This window comes from Coregonus clupeaformis, chromosome 12 (assembly GCF_020615455.1).
Source record: "Coregonus clupeaformis isolate EN_2021a chromosome 12, ASM2061545v1, whole genome shotgun sequence".
Taxonomy (NCBI): Eukaryota; Metazoa; Chordata; class Actinopteri; order Salmoniformes; family Salmonidae; genus Coregonus; species Coregonus clupeaformis.
This window is the reverse complement of record NC_059203.1, coordinates 19,261,438-19,281,047: the sequence shown is the minus strand read 5'-3', so window position 1 is coordinate 19,281,047 and position 19,610 is coordinate 19,261,438. Positions and strand designations below refer to the sequence as shown.

At 45.1% G+C, this 19,610-nt stretch overlaps 1 protein-coding gene across 1 annotated transcript in view; it reads left to right on the top strand.

The window, feature by feature from the left end:
• LOC121577905 (metabotropic glutamate receptor 7) overlaps positions 1 to 19,610 on the top strand; it is a 233,129-nt gene that overhangs the window by 135,174 nt on the left and 78,345 nt on the right. Inside the window, exon 4 of the mRNA XM_045223727.1 lies at positions 2,466 to 2,603. Coding sequence (XP_045079662.1) covers positions 2,466 to 2,603 — 138 coding nt within the window. The remainder of the gene's footprint in view (positions 1 to 2,465; positions 2,604 to 19,610) is intronic.

Genomic DNA, 19,610 nt, shown 5'->3' with positions numbered 1-19,610 from the left:
GTAGAACTCTGCAATCCCGGGTTTTAACCATTCTTGGCTATAAAACCACAGAAGACTTTGCTCTGTTGTCGCCAAGGTTCAATTGATTAACTGGTATTCCCCTGTAGTCTCTCTGTACACACTGCAGAGAGGCAATTAAACTTGAATCTATTAGCAACTTTATTCTCCTCTTTAGGCCAATGAAACAACGCTGGGGAAAGTCATGGTGTTTACATTATATTGGAGCAGGTTTGAAGGTGTTTACATTATATTGGAGCAGGTTTGAATGTGTTACATTATATTGGAGCAGGTTTGACAGTGTTACATTATATTGGAGCAGGTTTGAAGGTGTTATGGCTGGAAGAAGCATATACAGTGAGGGAAAAAAGTATTTGATCCCCTGCTGATTTTGTACGTTTGCCCACTGACAAAGAAATGATCAGTATATCATTTTAATGGTAGGTTTTTTTGAACAGTGAGAGACAGAATAAATAAAAAAATCCAGAAAAAAGCATGTCAAAAATGTTATAAATTTATTTGCATTTTAATTAAGGAAATAAGTATTTGACCACTCTGCAAAACATGACTTAGTACTTGGTGGCAAAACCCTTGTTGGCAATCACAGAGGTCAGACATTTCTTGTAGTTGGCCACCAGGTTTGCACACATCTCAGGAGGGATTTTGTCCCACTCCTCTTTGCAGATCTTCTCCAAGTCATTAAGGTTTTGAGCCTGACGTTTGGCAACTCGAACCTTCAGCTCCCTCCACAGATTTTCTATGGGATTAAGGTCTGGAGACTGGCTAGGCCACTCCAGGACCTTAATGTGCTTCTTCTTGAGCCATTCCTTTGTTGCCTTGGCCGTGTGTTTTGGGTCATTGTCATGCTGGAATACTCATCCACAACCCATTTTCAATGCCCTGGCTGAGGGAATGAGGTTCTCACCCAAGATTTGACGGTACATGGCCCCGTCCATCGTCCCTTTGATGTGGTGAAGTTGTCCTGTCCCCTTAGCAGAAAAAACACCCCCAAAGCATAATGTTTCCACCTCCATGTTTGACAGTGGGGATGGTGTTCTTGGGGTCATAGGCAGCATTCCTCCTCCTCCAAACACGGCGAGTTGAGTTGATGCCAAAGAGCTCGATTTTGGTCTCATCTGACCACAACACTTTCATCCAGTTCTCCTCTGAATCATTCAGATGTTCATTGGCAAACTTCAGACGGGCATGTATATGTGCTTTCTTGAGCAGGGGGACCTTGCGGGCGCTGCAGGATTTCAGTCCTTCATGGCGTAGTGTGTTACCAATTGTTTTCTTGGTGACTATGGTCCCAGCTGCCTTGAGATCATTGACAAGATCCTCCCGTGTAGTTCTGGGCTGATTCCTCACTGTTCTCATGATCATTGCAACTCCACAAGGTGAGATCTTGCATGGAGCCCCAGGCCGAGGGAGATTGAGATTTGTGTTTCTTCCATTTGCAAATAATCGCACCAACTGTTGTCACCTTCTCACCAAGCTGCTTGGCCTTGTAGCCCATTCCAGCCTTGTGTAGGTCTACAATCTTGTCCCTGACATCCTTGGAGAGCTCTTTGGTCTTGGCCATTGTGGAGAGTTTGGAATCTGATTGATTGATTGCTTCTGTGGACAGGTGTCTTTTATACAGTTAACAAACTGAGATTAGGAGCACTCCCTTTAAGAGTGTGCTCCCAATCTCAGCTCGTTACCTGTATAAAAGACACCTGGGAGCCAGAAATCTTTCTGATTGAGAGGGGGTCAAATACTTATTTCCCTCATTAAAATGCAAATCAATTTATAAAATTTTTGACATGCGTTTTTCTGGATTTTTTGTTGTTGTTATTCTGTCTCTCACTGTTCAAATAAACCTACCATTAAAATTATAGACTGATCATTTCTTTGTCAGTGGGCAAACATACAAAATCAGCAGGGGATCAAATACTTTTTTCCCTCACTGTAAAGACACAGAGAATGAGGCATTTTCGCTCTCTAGAATGATGTCCTATTTTACAGTATATCTGAAATAGGAAAATAACAAACTAGCATTTAAAAAAGATGCAAACATTTGTTCTCTGTTCCAGAAGTTGATGTCATGTCAAGGCAAGCTCAGGGCAAGACTGAAGGAGAGTTCTACTGATTTACTCATCAGCTTTAATTCCTGACACTTACAGATTCCATCCTTTGGCAATGGAGCCAGCCAGTGAATTGATATTTTTATGCAATTGGTTTCACAGGGTCTTTTTCAGCAGGGGATCTAGGAGCAATAGGAACTGGACATATATAAAGCTTGAAGGTTAAGTGTCTTACATAATGCAAATAATGCATTGTCAGTCTAAGTTAGATAAGTTTTGCCCACGCCTTTTTCTGCGCAAACAGTGGATGGTTAGACATTAAAGATGCTCTTGAGGCCTAAGATTTGTTCTGACTTGTTCTAAGACTTATCTAAGACTTGCTTATCTGTCTTTTGTTTCCAGGCTTTGATGCATACTTCACGTCGCGGACGCTGGAGAACAACCGCAGGAATGTGTGGTTTGCTGAATACTGGGAGGAGAACTTCAACTGCAAACTGATGAGCGCCTCCAAGAAGGAAGACACCAGCAGGAAATGCACAGGTAGCCATTTTGTTGCTGCACTTGACAAAGTTGTACTTTAAACCCCCTAAATATTGTTATTTAACAACACCGTGAAAGAATCACAACACCGTGAAAGATTCACAACACTGTGAAAGACTCACAACACCGTGTTTAAACAATAACAACGCTCAGAAGCTTTCAAATGCCAGTACCTTTTATTAAATGAACAAAATTACAATACGGTACTTGATTAATTAACATAAAAACATGGTTAACAAACCCGAGCACTCAGAAGTAATCTCCATAATAAACCAGTGTGAGAGCTGAGAAGGCAAAACAACCTCAGAGAAAGTATTTTTAAACAAACACAAGAGCAGTATTTAATTAATTAACACGAAAACATGATTAACCACCTCCAAGTACATATTGAGAGGTTGGGACTATATGGCTCTATCTGCATTTGTAGTGTTTTGACATAGTTTTATTAAATGTTCTCTTCACATACACTGAGTGGATAAAACATTAGGAACTCTTTCCATTTACGTCATTTAGCAGACACTCTTATCCAGAGCGTAAGTCGCTCTGGATAAGAGTGTCTGCTAAATGACACTCTAGTGAGTGCATACATTATTTTTTACATTGGCCCCCCGTGGGAATTGAACCCACAACCCTGGCGTTGCAAACACCGTGCTCTACCAACTGAGCTACATCCCTGCCGGCCATTCCCTCCCCTACCCTGGACGACACTGTCTCCCGGCCGGCTACGACAGAGCCTGGATTCGAACCGGGATCTCCAGTGGCACAGCGCCTTAGACCACTGTGCCACTCAGGAGGATATAGACTGACCAGGTGAATCCAGGTGAAAGTTATGATCCCTTATTGATGTCATTAAATCCACTTCAATCAGTGTAAATGAAGGGGAGGAGACCGGTTAAAGAAGGATTTTTAAGCCTTGAGACAATTGAGACATGGATTGGGTATGCGTGTCATTCAGAGGGTGAATTGGCAAGACAAATGATTTAAGTGTCTTTGAACGGGGTATGGTAGTAGGTGCCAGGCGCACCGGTTTGAGTGTGTCAAGAACTGCAACGCTGCTGGGTTTTTCACCCTCAACAGTTTCCCGTTTGTATTAACAATGGTCAACCACCCAAAAGACGCCCAGCCAAATTGACACAACTGTGGGAAGCATTGGAGTCAACATGGGCCAGCATCCCTGTGGAATGCTTTTGACACCTTGTAGTCTATGCCCCGACGAATTTAGTCTCTTCTGAGGGCAAAAGGGGGTGCAACTCAATATTAGGAAGGTGTTCTTAATGTTTGGTATACTCAGTGTAGAGTACTCTAAATACCCCAATTCATGTTGTTAAGTTCAAAAGAATACTAGATAAAAATAGCTAAAACCATTCAAACCAACGAGGGTTCGGAACTTTAAATTATCTCAGAATCATCGTTTTTGCATATAGAACCCTACAGTCCCAACTGTCGCTATGCTAATAATTTTTACATTTTAGTCATTTAGCAGACGCTCTTATCCAGAGCGACTTACAGTTAGTGAGTGCATACATTTTCATACTGCCCCCCCCCCCCCGTGGGAAACAAACCCACAACCCTGGCGTTGCAAGCGCCATGCTCTACCAACTGAGCTTAAGGGATTGTTAATCCCTTAACAACACACAGTAGTTGTAAATAACAGTATCAATCAATCAAACGCACAGTATTTATAAAGCCCTTTTACCATCAGCAGTTGTCACAAAGTGCTTGTACAGAAACCCAGCCTAAAACCCCAGAGAGCAAGACATGCAGATGTAGAGGCAGGGTGGCTAGGAACAACTCCCTAGAAAGGCAGGAACCTACAGTAGGAAGAAACCATAGAGAGGAACCAGGCTCTGAGGGGTGGCCAGTCCTCTTCTGGCTGTACCTGGTGGAGAGGACCCAGGCTCTGAGGGGTGGCCAGTCCTCTCCTGGCTGTGCCGGGTGTACCTTTTAAGTTAACAAACAAAATTATAAGGGTACTTGATTAATTAATATGAAAATAGTTTTAACAATCTCCATATGCTAATCCCATAGTAACACACCTCCAAATGAAGAGTTATCACTCAGAAGTATGTTGAATAACAGTAGTGGTTAATTATGAAACAAGCAACAACAACAAAAATCGATTACCTTCAAAGATTCACAACACTGTGTAAATAATAACAGCTCTCAGAAGCATATACTTTCAAATACGATTTATTTATATGAAACATGATTAACATCTAGCTACACGTAGGTATCGTAATTCTCCACACCAAGACCTCCTAATAACTTATCCCCATTACGAGCCACCTAGGCATCCAGTGTGAGACTTCAGCAGTAGTGAATGCTGTACCTTTTTTAACATACAAAATGTCATAGTCATAGTCCTCTGTAGCTCAGCTGGTAGAGCACGGCGCTTGTAACGCCAAGGTAGTGGGTTCGATCCCCGGGACCACCCATACACAAAAATGTATGCACGCATGACTGTAAGTCGCTTTGGATAAAAGCGTCTGCTAAATGGCATATTATTATTTTTATTATAGTTCATTCAAATGAACACATGATTACCAATCTCCAGGTACTACCTATCCGAAATCTATAATGAGACACCAAAGCAATAAGCCACGTCCAGTGTGATGGTATAGCAGGGTCAGTATTAGCTGTAGCACAGATTTCTCACCCTGCTCTGGCTGTGGTTCCCTTCTCCTATCTAGGTGGAACATGCTTTTGTAGTTTGGCCACTTCACCTGGAGACAGCCAGGCAGCCAGCTAGGCAGGTAGGGAGTGAGCTGTGTGAGGCTAATTTGCACACGTCAAGGAACAGAGTGGGTTGACAATAGTGGAAGCACATGCTCCTGTTGTAAGGATAACATTATGCTGCAAAGGCAATATGGGTCCTGGGCTCCTGATAGGGTGGGAGGAAAGATCAGGATCTGGTGTTTCCAGTGAGGGAGGAGAGATCAGGATCTGGTGTTTCCAGTGAGGGAGGAGATATCAGGATCTGGTGTTTCCAGTGAGGGAGGAGAGATCAGGATCCGGTGTTTCTATTGAGGGAGGATGGATCAGGGTCTGGTGTTTATAGTGAGGGAGGAAAGATCAGGGTCTGGTGTTTCTAGTGAGGGAGAGGAGATCAGGATCTGGTGTTTCTAGTGAGCGAGGAGAGATCAAGGTCTGGTGTTTCTAGTGAGGGAGGAGAGATCAGGGTCTGGTATTTCTAGTGAGGGAGGAGAGATCAGGGTCTGGTGATTCTAGTGAGGGAAAGGAGATCAGGGTCTGGTGTTTCTAGTGAGGGAGGAGAGATCAGGGTCTGGTGTTTCTAGTGAGGGAGGAGAGATCAGGATCTGGTGTTTCTAGTGAGGGAGGAGAGATCCGTTTCTGGTGTTTCTAGTGAGGGAGGATAGATCAGGGTCTGGTGTTTCTAGTGAGGGAGAGGAAATCAGGATCTGGTGTTTCTGGTGAGGGAGGAGAGATCAGGGTCTGGTGTTTCTAGTGAGGGAGAAGAGATCAGGTTCTGGTGTTTCTAGTGAGGCAGCAGAGATCAGGGTCTGGTGTTTCTAGTGAGGGAGGAGAGATCAGGGTCTGGTGTTTCTAGTGAGTAAGAGGAGATCAGGGTCTGGTGTTTCTAGTGAGACAGGAAAGATCAGGGTCTGGTGTTTATAGTGAGGGAGAGAAGATCAGGGTCTGTTGTTTCTAGTGAGGGAGGAGAGATCAGGGTCTGGTGTTTCTAGTGAGGCAGCAGAGATCAGGGTCTGGTGTTTCTAGTGAGGGAGGGGAGATCAGGGTCTGGTGTTTCTAGTGAGTAAGAGGAGATCAGGGTCTGGTGTTTCTAGTTAGGCAGGAAAGATCAGGGTCTGGTGTTTATAGTGAGGGAGAGAAGATCAGGGTCTGTTGTTTCTAGTGAGGGAGGAAAGATCAGGGTCTGGTGTTTCTAGTGAGGGAGGAGAGATCAGGATCTGGTGTTTCTAGTGAGGGAGGAGAGATCCGTTTCTGGTGTTTCTAGTGAGGGAGGATAGATCAGGGTCTGGTGTTTCTAGTGAGGGAGAGGAAATCAGGATCTGGTGTTTCTGGTGAGGGAGGAGAGATCAGGGTCTGGTGTTTCTAGTGAGGGAGAAGAGATCAGGGTCTGGTCTTTCTAGTGAGGCAGCAGAGATCAGGGTCTGGCGTTTCTAGTGAGTAAGAGGAGATCAGGGTCTGGTGTTTCTAGTGAGGCAGGAAAGATCAGGGTCTGGTGTTTATAGTGAGGGAGGAGAGATCAGGATCTGGTGTTTCTAGTGAGGGAGGAGAGATCCGTTTCTGGTGTTTCTAGTGAGGGAGGATAGATCAGGGTCTGGTGTTTCTAGTGAGGGAGAGGAAATCAGGATCTGGTGTTTCTGGTGAGGGAGGAGAGATCAGGGTCTGGTGTTTCTAGTGAGGGAGAAGAGATCAGGGTCTGGTGTTTCTAGTGAGGCAGCAGAGATCAGGGTCTGGCGTTTCTAGTGAGTAAGAGGAGATCAGGGTCTGGTGTTTCTAGTGAGGCAGGAAAGATCAGGGTCTGGTGTTTATAGTGAGGGAGAGAAGATCAGGGTCTGTTGTTTCTAGTGAGGGAGGAGAGATCAGGGTCTGGTGTTTCTAGTGATGGAGGATATTTCAGGGTCTGGTGTTTCTAGTGAGGGAGGAGAGATCAGGGTCTGGTGTTTCTAGTGAGGGAGAAGAGATCAGGGTCTGGTGTTTCTAGTGAGGCAGCAGAGATCAGGGTCTGGTGTTTCTAGTGAGGGAGGGGAGATCAGGGTCTGGTGTTTCTAGTGAGTAAGAGGAGATCAGGGTCTGGTGTTTCTAGTTAGGCAGGAAAGATCAGGGTCTGGTGTTTATAGTGAGGGAGAGAAGATCAGGGTCTGTTGTTTCTAGTGAGGGAGGAGAGATCAGGGTCTGGTGTTTCTAGTGATGGAGGATATTTCAGGGTCTGGTGTTTCTAGTGAGGGAGGAGAGATCAGGGTCTGGTGTTTCTAGTGATGGAGGATATTTCAGGGTCTGGTGTTTCTAGTGAGGGAGGAGAGATCAGGGTCTGGTGTTTCCACTGAGGGAGGAGAGATCAGGATCTGGTGTTTCTAGTGAGGGAGGAGAGATCAGGGTCTGGTGTTTCTAGTGAGGGAGGAGAGATCAGAGTATTGTGTTTCTAATGAGGGAGGGTAGATCAGGGTCTGGTGTTTCTAGTGAGGGAGGAGAGATCAGGGTCTGGTGTTTCTAGTGAGGGAGGATAGATACGGGTCTGGTGTTTCTAGTGAGGGAGAGGAGATCAGGGTCTGGTGTTTCCAGTGAGGGAGGAGAGATCAGGGTCTGTTGTTTCCGGTGAGGGAGGATAGATCAGGGTCTGGTGTTTCTAGTGAGGGAGAGGAGATCAGGGTCTGGTGTTTCCAGTGAGGGAGGAGATATCAGGGTCTGTTGTTTCCGGTGAGGGAGGATAGATCAGGGTCTGGTGTTTCTAGTGAGGGAGAAGAGATCAGGGTCTGGTGTTTCTAGTGAGGCAGCAGAGATCAGGGTCTGGTGTTTCTAGTGAGGGAGGAGAGATCAGGGTCTGGTGTTTCTAGTGAGTAAGAGGAGATCAGGGTTTGGTGTTTCTAGTGAGGCAGGAAAGATCAGGGTCTGGTGTTTATAGTGAGGGAGAGAAGATCAGGGTCTGGTGTTTCTAGTGAGGGAGGAGAGATCAGGGTCTGGTGTTTCTAGTGATGGAGGATATTTCAGGGTCTGGTGTTTCTAGTGAGGGAGGAGAGATCAGGGTCTGGTGTTTCTAGTGAGGGAGGAGAGATCAGGGTCTGGTGTTTCTAGTGAGGGAGAGGAGATCAGGATCTGGTGTTTCTAGTGAGGGAGGAGAGATCAGGGTCTGGTGTTTCTAGTGAGGGAGGAGAGATCAGAGTATTGTGTTTCTAATGAGGGAGGGTAGACCTTGGTCTGGTGTTTCCAGTGAGGGAGGAGAGATCAGGGTCTGTTGTTTCCGGTGAGGGAGGGGAGATCAGGGTCTGGTGTTTCTAGTGAGGGAGAAGAGATCAGGGTCTGGTGTTTCCAGTGAGGGAGGAGAGATCAGGGTCTGTTGTTTCCGGTGAGGGAGGGGAGATCAGGGTCTGGTGTTTCTAGTGACGGAGGAGAGATCAAGGTCTGGTGTTTCTAGTGAGGGATGAGAGATCCGAGTATTGTGTTTCTAATGAGGGAGGGTAGATCAGGGTCTGGTGTTTCTAGTGAGGGAGGGGAGATCAGGGTCTGGTGTTTCTAGTGAGGGAGAGGAGATCAGGGTCTGGTGTTTCCAGTGAGGGAGGAGAGATCAGGGTCTGTTGTTTCCAGTGAGGGAGGAGAGATCAGGGTCTGTTGTTTCCGGTGAGGGAGGGGAGATCAGGGTCTGGTGTTTCTAGTGAGGGAGGAGAGATCAGGGTCTGGTGTTTCTAGTGAGGGAGAGAGATCGGAGTATTGTGTTTCTAATGAGGGAGGGTAGATCAGGGTCTGGTGTTTCTAGTGAGGGAGGGGAGATCAGGGTCTGGTGTTTCTAGTGAGGGAGAGGAGATCAGGGTCTGGTGTTTCCAGTGAGGGAGGAGAGATCAGGGTCTGTTGTTTCCGGTGAGGGAGGGGAGATCAGGGTCTGGTGTTTCTAGTGAGGGAGGAGAGATCAGGGTCTGGTGTTTCCAGTGAGGGAGGAGAGATCAGGGTCTGTTGTTTCCGGTGAGGGAGGGGAGATCAGGGTCTGGTGTTTCTAGTGAGGGAGAGGAGATCAGGGTCTGGTGTTTCCAGTGAGGGAGGAGAGATCAGGGTCTGTTGTTTCCGGTGAGGGAGGGGAGATCAGGGTCTGGTGTTTCTAGTGAGGGAGGAGAGATCAGGGTCTGGTGTTTCCAGTGAGTGAGGAGAGATCAGGGTCTGTTGTTTCTAGTGAGGGAGGGCTAGCCATTATAATACTACTATACCTGAGGAATTCTAAGCCTGTTGTTTTTCTGTCCTGTCCTACATTAATTAGCAGCCCTCCTCCTCTCTGTTGGGTTATTACTCGCTTGACGTGTTAGCTCCTGGCGCCGCCTCCCTCTTCAACCAGACGTAATGAGATGATTAGGACAGGATTTATAGGATGGTTCCTTCCTTCAACAAAACTGTCACTGTCTTCTATTGGTTGACAGCTTTTTCAACTTCACATTTCTCACCCCACAGAACAAACAGTTCATGTTTTTTTCCCCCCTTCTTTTTGGCAACAATAACCTTCCGTACTTGGCTGACCAACAATGGTAATAGATGTATTATCGCTAACCCTAAACCCAACACAATGTTTGGTGGTTTTAAAAGCAGCGCTGAGCGTTATATTTTCAAAAAGCTAAATACGTCCAGTCACCGCATTTGAAAACACGTTCTGTCCCCTTGTTCTGAGCAAAGTCTTCTAATACATTGTTTCAGGAAGCTGACACAAACACCATTCACCTTAGGGCTGTGCATTTCTGTTCACTGTGATACAATTAATATCTGTTTGCATGGCATTTCTGGCAGCACTTTATATCTCATTCCAGCAATTACACTCAAAATGGTCCTCTGTAGCTCAATTGGTAGAGCATGGCGCCTGTAACGCCAGGGTAGTGGGTTCGATCCCCGGGACCACCCATACGTAAAAATGTATGCACACATGACTGTAAGTCGCTTTGGATAATAGCGTCTGCTAAATGGCATATTATTATAAAATGGCAATACCATCAACTAATACAGTATACCATGTTTGAGAGGTAGGATACTATATAACACATGTATTGTAGCACCTCACCCACAATGTACAGTATGATCTGAAAATCAAACTCAGTCATTACTATATTGCATTGGGATTGGGTTCCAGGAAAAAATGGAGAAGAGGAGAGAACGAACTGCTATCTCCCCTGCTTTTGACCCCGTTCAGCCTCATCCAAGCATCCCACGTCCTTCTAAACATCATAATTATATACACTGTTTATCTATTTAATACAATGAAATACCTCCATATCCTATGTATGTGAACGTTTAGCAGCACCAAATACTGTAGGGGTGACTAGCGTGACATGTAGGGGTGACTAGCGTGACATGCTTTCTCCCATCTACCATAGAGCAGGTCTTTAAATGTTACTGGCTGGAACATTCTTCTCTGAGATATTTAAGCTCCCGTGATGCAATGTGTTGGAGAGAGAGAGAGAGAGAGAGAGAGAGAGAGAGAGAGAGAGAGAGAGAGAGAGAGAGAGAGAGAGAGAGAGAGAGAGAGAGAGAGAGAGAGAGAGAGAGAGAGAGAGAGAGAGAGAGAGAGAGAGAGAGAGAGAGAGAGAGAGAGAGAGAGAGAGAGAGAGAGAGAGAGAGAGAGAGAGAGAGAGAGAGAGAGAGAGAGAGAGAGAGAGAGAGAGAGAGAAGAGAGAGAGAGAGAGAGAGAGAGAGAGAGAGAGAGAGAGAGAGAGAGAGAGAGAACAGGGGATTCCAATGTCCCTCGTCCAAATTTAATTGAGTTTGTTTGATATGGTATACAATGATAATGTGTAAATGTGTTGAGTAGGGTATATAATGATAATGTGTCTATGTTTTTGATGGGGTATATAATGATAATGTGTCTACATGTTCGATACGGTATAGAATGATAATGTGAATATGTGTTTGATAGGGTATATATTGATAAAGTCTATGTTTTTGATGGGGTATTGAATGATAATGTGTCTACATGTTCGATACGGTATATAATGATAATGTGTCTATGTGTTCAATAGGGTATAGAATGATAATATGTCTATGTGTTTGATAGGGTATATCATGATACTGTCTATGTGTTTGATAGGGTATAGATTGATAATGTCTTTATGTGTTTGAGAGGGTATATAACGATAATGTCTCTTTGTGTTTGAGAGGGTATATAATGATAATATCTCTTTGTGTTTGATAGGGTATATAATGATAATGTCTCTTTGTGTTTGATAGGGTATATAATGATATTGTCTATATGTATGATAGGGTATATAATGATAATGTCTATATGTATGATAGGGTATATAATGATAATGTATATATGTATGATAGGGTATATAATGATATTGTCTATATGTATGATAGGGTATATAATGATATTGTCTATATGTATGATAGGGTACATAATGATATTGTCTATATGTATAATAGGGTATATAATGATATTGTCTATATGTATGATAGGGTATATAATGATATTGTCTATATGTATGATAGGTTATATAATGATATTGTCTATATGTATGATAGGGTATATAATGATATTGTCTATATGTATGATAGGGTATATAATGATATTGTCTATATGTATGATAGGGTATATAATGATAATGTCTATATGTATGATAGGGTATATAATGATAATGTATATATGTATGATAGGGTATATAATGATATTGTCTATATGTATGATAGGGTATATAATGATATTGTCTATATGTATGATAGGGTACATAATGATATTGTCTATATGTATAATAGGGTATATAATGATATTGTCTATATGTATGATAGGGTACATAATGATATTGTCTATATGTATGATAGGGTATATAATTATATTGTCTATATGTATGATAGGGTATATAATGATATTGTCTATATGTATGATAGGGTATATAATGATATTGTCTATATGTTTGATAGGGTATATAATGATATTGTCTATATGTATGATAGGGTACATAATGATAATGTCTATATTTTACATTTTAGTCATTTAGCATACGCTCTTATCCAGAGCGAATTACAGTTAGTGAGTGCATACATTTTCATATACGTGTTTGATAGGGTATATAATGATAATGTCTGTGTTTGATGGGGGTCTATAATGATAATGCCTATGTGTCTGATAGGGTATAGATTGATCATGTCTTTATGTGTTTGATATGGCATTTCATGATAATGTGTCTATGTGTTTGATAGGGTATATAATGATAATGTGTCTATGTGTTTGATTGAGTATGTAATGATAGTGTACTGTATATTCCATGTAATAATAATGTGTCTATGTCATAATGGTGATGATACGAGCCACAAAGTACCAACGATAATTTACGGTCATGTGATTGTGTTTTCTTAGCGTTCATTTTGTTTTATTATTTATTTTCTCTCTTACGGGAAACGCAGTGGCTAACGTTGAAAGCTCTGTTGGGTATTTGCAAGATCAAAAGATATCTGGAGCAGTAAGACATTGCCATAGAGAAATTTGGGTTGCAGTGCTGCTACACTACCGTGTGTGTGTGTGTGTGTGTGTGTGTGTGTGTGTGTGTGTGTGTGTGTGTGTGTGTGTGTGTGTGTGTGTGTGTGTGTCAAAACAAAGCCAATGCTGAATACAGATCCAGCCCAGGGCAACCATTTCAGCTACTCCAAATCTTTCAGTTATTCCTGACTCTGTTGTTGGTATTATATATATATATATTATATATATATATATATATATATATATATATATATATATATATATATATATATATATATATATATACGCTCGTGAACTTTCACCCTCTCAATGCTCAATGTGGCTTAATTGTGTCTTCCTCTTTCTTCATTTCATAAGTAGGCCTGTTTATTTTTATTTTTATTAACATTAAATTATTTGGTTATGCTCAGACTAAAGTGTTGAAGTAAAAATGTTTCATAATAGGCCAGAGAATAAAGCAAAAAAAAGTAGCATAAATTAAAACTGATGAAATGAAATGCTACTTTCTTTCAGCTGAATCAGAAATAGAACCAAAATGTACAGAGGGGATGAACCTTGCTCTACAGAGATGATGTACATAGTGTAATTAACACAACAAACTGTTGTTTAGCCAGCTGTTTTTACATTTTTTCCTAACAGAAGCCTTGTAAATATGTGCCAACATTAAGCAGGAGACACGAGGATAGAGTCTAAATTGAATAATGACAGTATAAGAGGTAAATACTTGAAGAAAGGACATTAGGAGTCATTATGATGATCAAACACTTTGGGCTGCCCATTGTTGTTGTTATGATCGTCATACTGTAATAATTATTTTCTGTAGCCTTAATAAGTCCGCTCAATGTAAATAGGTTGTCATGTACTATTTCTCAGAGAAATTTCAAATAAAAACCCAGACTAATTCTCATGGGTCAATTGTACAGTCACTGGCATACAATGCTTTTTGAGATGTGGTCCCCTGTAGCTCAGTTGGTAGAGCATGGCGCTTGCAACGCCAGAGTTGTGGGTTCGTTTCCCACGGGGGGCCATGTATGCACTCACTAACTGTAAGTGGCTCTGGATAAGAGCGTCTGCTAAATGACAAAAATCTAAATGTGTCTACATAAAAACATGTCTCTCTGTGTGGTGCCCTTTAACCCCCTAAGGTTAATGTCCGCGCCCCACGGAAATATATTCGCATAATAAAAACTTGAGATATCTTTTTTTTTTTTTTTGCATCGGATGCATCTCAATCTACCGCATCCGCCAATGTAACACTTCCTCATCTGCGGTGAAAGGTGGCAGAGCTAGAGCGGTGTTGGTCAGACCATGAGACATCCTCAAAATCGTCTGTAGCGTCCAAACGGTTTGGCCTACAAACTATTATGACCCCTGTTCTCCGTTTTGCTGTCCGACCCACAAGCGTCTTGGGACTTGTTTGAAGTCGGAACAGCCGATCTGCCAACTTCTGTCTGTAGCATCCGAACAGTTTGGGTTAAACACTAATATGACCCTTCTGTGTAAAGGTGAGACTGTCACGAACACGTACGTTGGTTGTTTTGCTCTAAGACGCCCACAGGTCTCACAAGACCTGTCTGAATGTCCCCTGGTACCAGTTGATTTTTTTTTTTTATGGAAGTATATATGGAGACTGTTTAGTGACAAAAATAAGGGGTTAAATAACACGTTTTCTGATTTATCTTATATCTCTCAGATATAGGATAGGCACTTCAGAACAAACTTCCTTTAGATGATTTTGGGGGGGACTATCTGTTGCTCCATGTAGTGAATCTGTTATCCAATGCATTTGTATGGGCTAATAGCAGTCAAAGCCAAGTAAAATGTTTCATCAAATAATGTTAAAATATTTTTTTTGCATACTTCAAGGGGTCTTACAATTCTAAATTCTAAATCAAATAGCAAAATTATCCTTGGTATGACCTTCTTAAAACAACTCCATATACTGTACCTTAGTAGTACTAGGACCATGCCTCAGGACTTACCTGGCCTGATGACTCCTGGCTGTCCCCAGTCCACCTGGTTGTGCTGCTGCTCCAGTTTCAACTGTTCTGCTTGCGGCTATGGAACCCTGACCTGTTCACCGGACGTGCTACCTTGTCCCGGACCTGCTGTTTTCAACTCTCTCTCTCTCTCTCTCTTTCTCTCTCTCTCTTTCTCTCTCTCTCTTTCTCTCTCTCTCTCTCTCTCTCTCTCTCTCTCTCTCTCTCTCTCTCTCTCTCTCTCTCTCTCTCTCTCTCTCTCTCTCTCTCTCTGTCTGTTTCTGTCTGTTTCTGTTTCTCTTTCTCTCTCTCTCTCTCTCTCTCTCTCTCTCTCTCTCTCTCTGTCTGTTTCTGTCTCTCTCTCTCTCTCTCTCTCTCTCTCTCTCTCTCTCTCTCTCTCTCTCTCTCTCTCTCTCTCTCTCTCTCTCTCTCTCTCTCTCTCTCTCTCTCTACTGCACCTGCTGTCTCGACCTCAGAATTCTCGGCTATGAAAAGACAAATTACATTTACTCCTGAGGAACTGACCTGTTGCACCCTCTACATCCACTGTCATTATTATTTGACCCTGCTGGTCATCTGTGAACGTTTGAACATCACAAAGAACAATCTGGCCTTAATGGCCATGTACTCTTATAATCTTCACCCAGCGCAGCCAGAAGAGGACTGGCCACCCCTCAGAGCCTGGTTCCTCTCTAGGTTTCTTTCTAGGTTCCTGCCTTTCTAAGGAGTTTTTGCTAGCCACCGTGCTTCTACATCTGCATTGCTTGCTGTTTGGGGTTTTAGGCTGGGTTTATGTATAGCACTTTGTGACATCTGCTGATGTAAAAAGGGCTTTATAAATACATTTGGTTGATTGATTGATTGGTTGATTGATTGGTTGATTGATTGATTGGTTGATTGGTTGATTGGTTGATTGGTTGATTGATTGATTGATTGATTGGTTGGTTGATTGGTTGATTGGTTAATTGATTGATTGATTGGTTGATTGAGTAGTTCCCCCTCTCCCTCGGGTTAGACAGGGCTTAGACTCTTATGGGTTAAGGTCAAATGTGTGGCATAGTACCATTGAAGGTAAGAAACACAGTGCTTTTGCCCTTTGTTGTAATTCTCCCAAAGTATCCAAGGTGATGAAATAAATTCAGAGAGAGGTAGAGAGCAGATCCCGCCACCGAAATGCAACTGTTCGAGATAAAGCAGCTATTAAAATGTCCAGATAAGCCTCTGTGTAATTCCATGGGCCCACTTGATCATGTTGATGATAACAGTGTGGAGCTAATGTGAAGCCTTATTAAAGAGCAGATTAAAGAGCATGTCTAATCCATGGAACCATCATAATACGGCCAAACTGTCAATCGAAATAATAACATCTGTTTAAACTAGAGATATCTGTTATCTAGAGATATCAATACACAGCATCCGCCGATGTCACCCTTCCGCATCTGCGGTGAAATGTGGCAGAGCTAGACTGGTGTTTGCCGGACCATGAGACATCCCGAAAATCTGTCTTCTCACGGAAAACGTCTGTAGCGTCCGAACAATTTGACCTACAAACTATTATGACCCCTCTGTGGAAAGGGGAGACCCCCACAAGTGTCAGGGGACTCATATGAAGTTGGTACCAACTTCTGTCTGTAGCGTCCGAACCGTTTGGGCTACAAACTCATGTGACCCAACAAGTGTCATGGGACCCAAAGAATTAATGGAAATGTGAAGGTAGTTTTGTGCCTACCCCAAAAAAGTGGTTAAATATGCGTAAAAAAAAAAAATATTATATATACATTTCCTGTGCTTACTTATATTTCCTAGATACAATACAAACACTTTGTCACGCTCTGGCTCCGGGACTTTGTGTGTTGAGCCAGGGTGTGTTCGTTTCGTGGTGTTTTGTTTGGTTGGGTGGTTCTATGTGTTGTATTTCTTTGTTGGGTTCAATGACTCCCAATCGGAGGTAACGAGTGTCAGCTGTCGGCTCGTTATCTCTGATTGGGAGCCATATTTATCTGTATGTTTTCCTGTGGGTGTTGTGGGTTTTTGTTCCATGTTCTGTCAGTTTAGCAGAGGACTTCACGAATCGTTCTTGTTTTGTTGTTTTGTTCCAGACTTTGAGTTAATAAAGTCATGTTCACTCAACGCGCTGCGCTTTGGTCTGCTCCTTTTGAAGACGGTCGTGACAGAAAAACCCACCATAAAAGGACCAAGCAGCGTGTCCAGGAGCAAAGAGACTGGACATGGGAGGAGGCGCCTGGTAAGGAGATCGAGAGGCTGGCGATGGCCCAGGTGGGCAAATCGTGGTCCTGGGAGGACATGCTCGGGGGCAAGGGACCTTGGGGGAAGATCAAGGTCCTGGCGAGAGAGGAGCAACGGCGTCAGCAGGGTCATCGTTGGAAGGACGAGAGGCAACCCCAAAAAAGTTTTTTGGGGGGCACATGGCTTGGAGCGGCTGGGCAGCAGGAGGCTGCCACAGGGAGACGTGGAGAGAAGGCTATCGGATTACGGGAGCCATTGGCGAGTAGAGGAAGGGAAGTTGTTGCGGCACGGCGTGAGAGACTGATGTGTGTTACCAGTCCGGTCCGGCCCGTTCCTGATCCCCAGTTAAAGCCAGTGGTGTGTGTTCCCAGTACGGACCGGCCTGTTCCTACTCCACGCATCAAGCCCACGGTGTGCGTCGCCAGTCCAGCCCGGCCTGTTCCTGCTCCACGCACAGAACCTACGGTGTGCGTCGCCAGCCCAGCCCGGCCTGTTCCTGCTCCACGCACAGAACCTACGGTGTGCGTCGCCAGCCCAGCCCGGCCTGTTCCTGCTCCACGCACAGAACCTACGGTGTGCGTCGCCAGCCCAGCCCGGCCTGTTCCTGCTCCACGCACAGAACCTAAGGTGTGCGTCGCCAGCCCAGCCCGGCCTGTTCCTGCTCCACGCACAGAACCTACGGTGTGCGTCGCCAGCCCAGCCCGGCCTGTTCCTGCTCCACGCACAGAACCTACGGTGTGCGTCGCCAGCCCAGCCCGGCCTGTTCCTGCTCCACGCACAGAACCTACGGTGTGCGTCGCCAGCCCAGCCCGGCCTGTTCCTGCTCCACGCACAGAACCTACGGTGTGCGTCGCCAGCCCGGTCCGGCCTGTTCCTGCCACCCGCACCAAGTCTACGGTGTGCGTCGCCAGCCCGACCCGGCCTGTTCCTGCCACTCGCACCAAACCTACGGTGCGCGTCGCCAGCCCGGTCCGGCCTGTTCCTTCTCCCCGCACTAGCCCTGAGATGCGTGTCCTCAGCCCGGTACCTCCAGTTCCGGCACCACGCACCAGGCCTACGGTGCGCCTCAGACGGCCAGAGTCTGCCGTCTGCCCAACGGCGCCAGAACTGCCCGTCTGCCCAACGGCGCTTGAACTGCCCGTCTGCCCAACGGCGCCTGAACTGCCCGTCTGCCCAACGGCGCTTGAACTGCCCGTCTGCCCAACGGCGCCTGAACTGCCTGTCTGCCCAACGCCGTCTGAACTGTCCGTCTGCCAAGCGCTGCATGAACTGCCCGTCTGTACGGAGCCTGCAAAGCCGCCCGTCTGCCATGAGCCTTCAGAGCCGTCCGCCAGACCGGAGCCGCTAGAGCCTTCCGCCAGACAGGATCAGCCAGAGCCTTCCGCCAGACAGGATCAGCCAGAGCCTTCCGCCAGACAGGATCAGCCAGAGCCTTCCGCCAGCCATGAGCAGCCAGATCCGTCGGCCGGCCATGAGCAGCCAGATCCGTCAGCCAGCCATGAGCAGCCAGATCCGTCGGCCAGCCATGAGCAGCCAGATCCGTCGGCCAGCCATGAGCAGCCAGATCCGTCAGCCAGCCATGAGCAGCCAGATCCGTCAGCCAGCCATGAGCAGCCAGATCCTTCAGCCAGCCATGAGCCGTCCAGCCAGGATCCGCCAGAGCCAGCCAGCCAGGATCCGCCATTGAGTCCGGTGCTGTCCCTTAGCCCGGTGCTGCCCCTTATCCTGGTGCTGCCCCCTTAGTCCGGTACTGCCCCTTAGTCCGGTGCTGCCCCTTAGTCCGGTGCTGCCCCTTAGTCCGGTGCTGCCCTTTAGTCCGGTGCCGCCCCTTAATCCAGTGGGGTTTAGTTGGGGGGTGGTCATGTGGAGGAGGCTACGTAAGCGGGTAGTGACTTTGGTGGGGTGGGGACCACGGCCAGAGCCAGAACCACCGCCGAAGAGGTATGCCCACCCAGCCCTCCCTTGTTTTGCCTTATTGAGGCGCGGTCGCAGTCCGCGCCTTTAGGGGGGGGTACTGTCACGCTCTGGCTCCGGGACTTTGTGTGTTGAGCCAGGGTGTGTTCGTTTCGTGGTGTTTTGTTTGGTTGGGTGGTTCTATGTGTTGTATTTCTTTGTTGGGTTCAATGACTCCCAATCGGAGGTAACGAGTGTCAGCTGTCGGCTCGTTATCTCTGATTGGGAGCCATATTTATCTGTATGTTTTCCTGTGGGTGTTGTGGGTTTTTGTTCCATGTTCTGTCAGTTTAGCAGAGGACTTCACGAATCGTTCTTGTTTTGTTGTTTTGTTCCAGACTTTGAGTTAATAAAGTCATGTTCACTCAACGCGCTGCGCTTTGGTCTGCTCCTTTTGAAGACGGTCGTGACACACTTCAAAATCTTGTTTCGTATTATTTATTTTTTTGCTGTCATTTTTGCTATTTATGAATGTGTTATTCGATGCATTTCTCTGGGCTATAGTAGCAAAGTTCAAATTCAATATTTTATAAAGTACTTTTTAAATGTGTTTTTGGGATACCTAATGGGGTCCTAAAATTCCAAATCAAATAGCTAAATGATCCATAGAATGACCATCTTAAAACAATTCCATATGTCAGCTTAATAAAACAAGCGTATATTTTGGATCCTGATGGGATA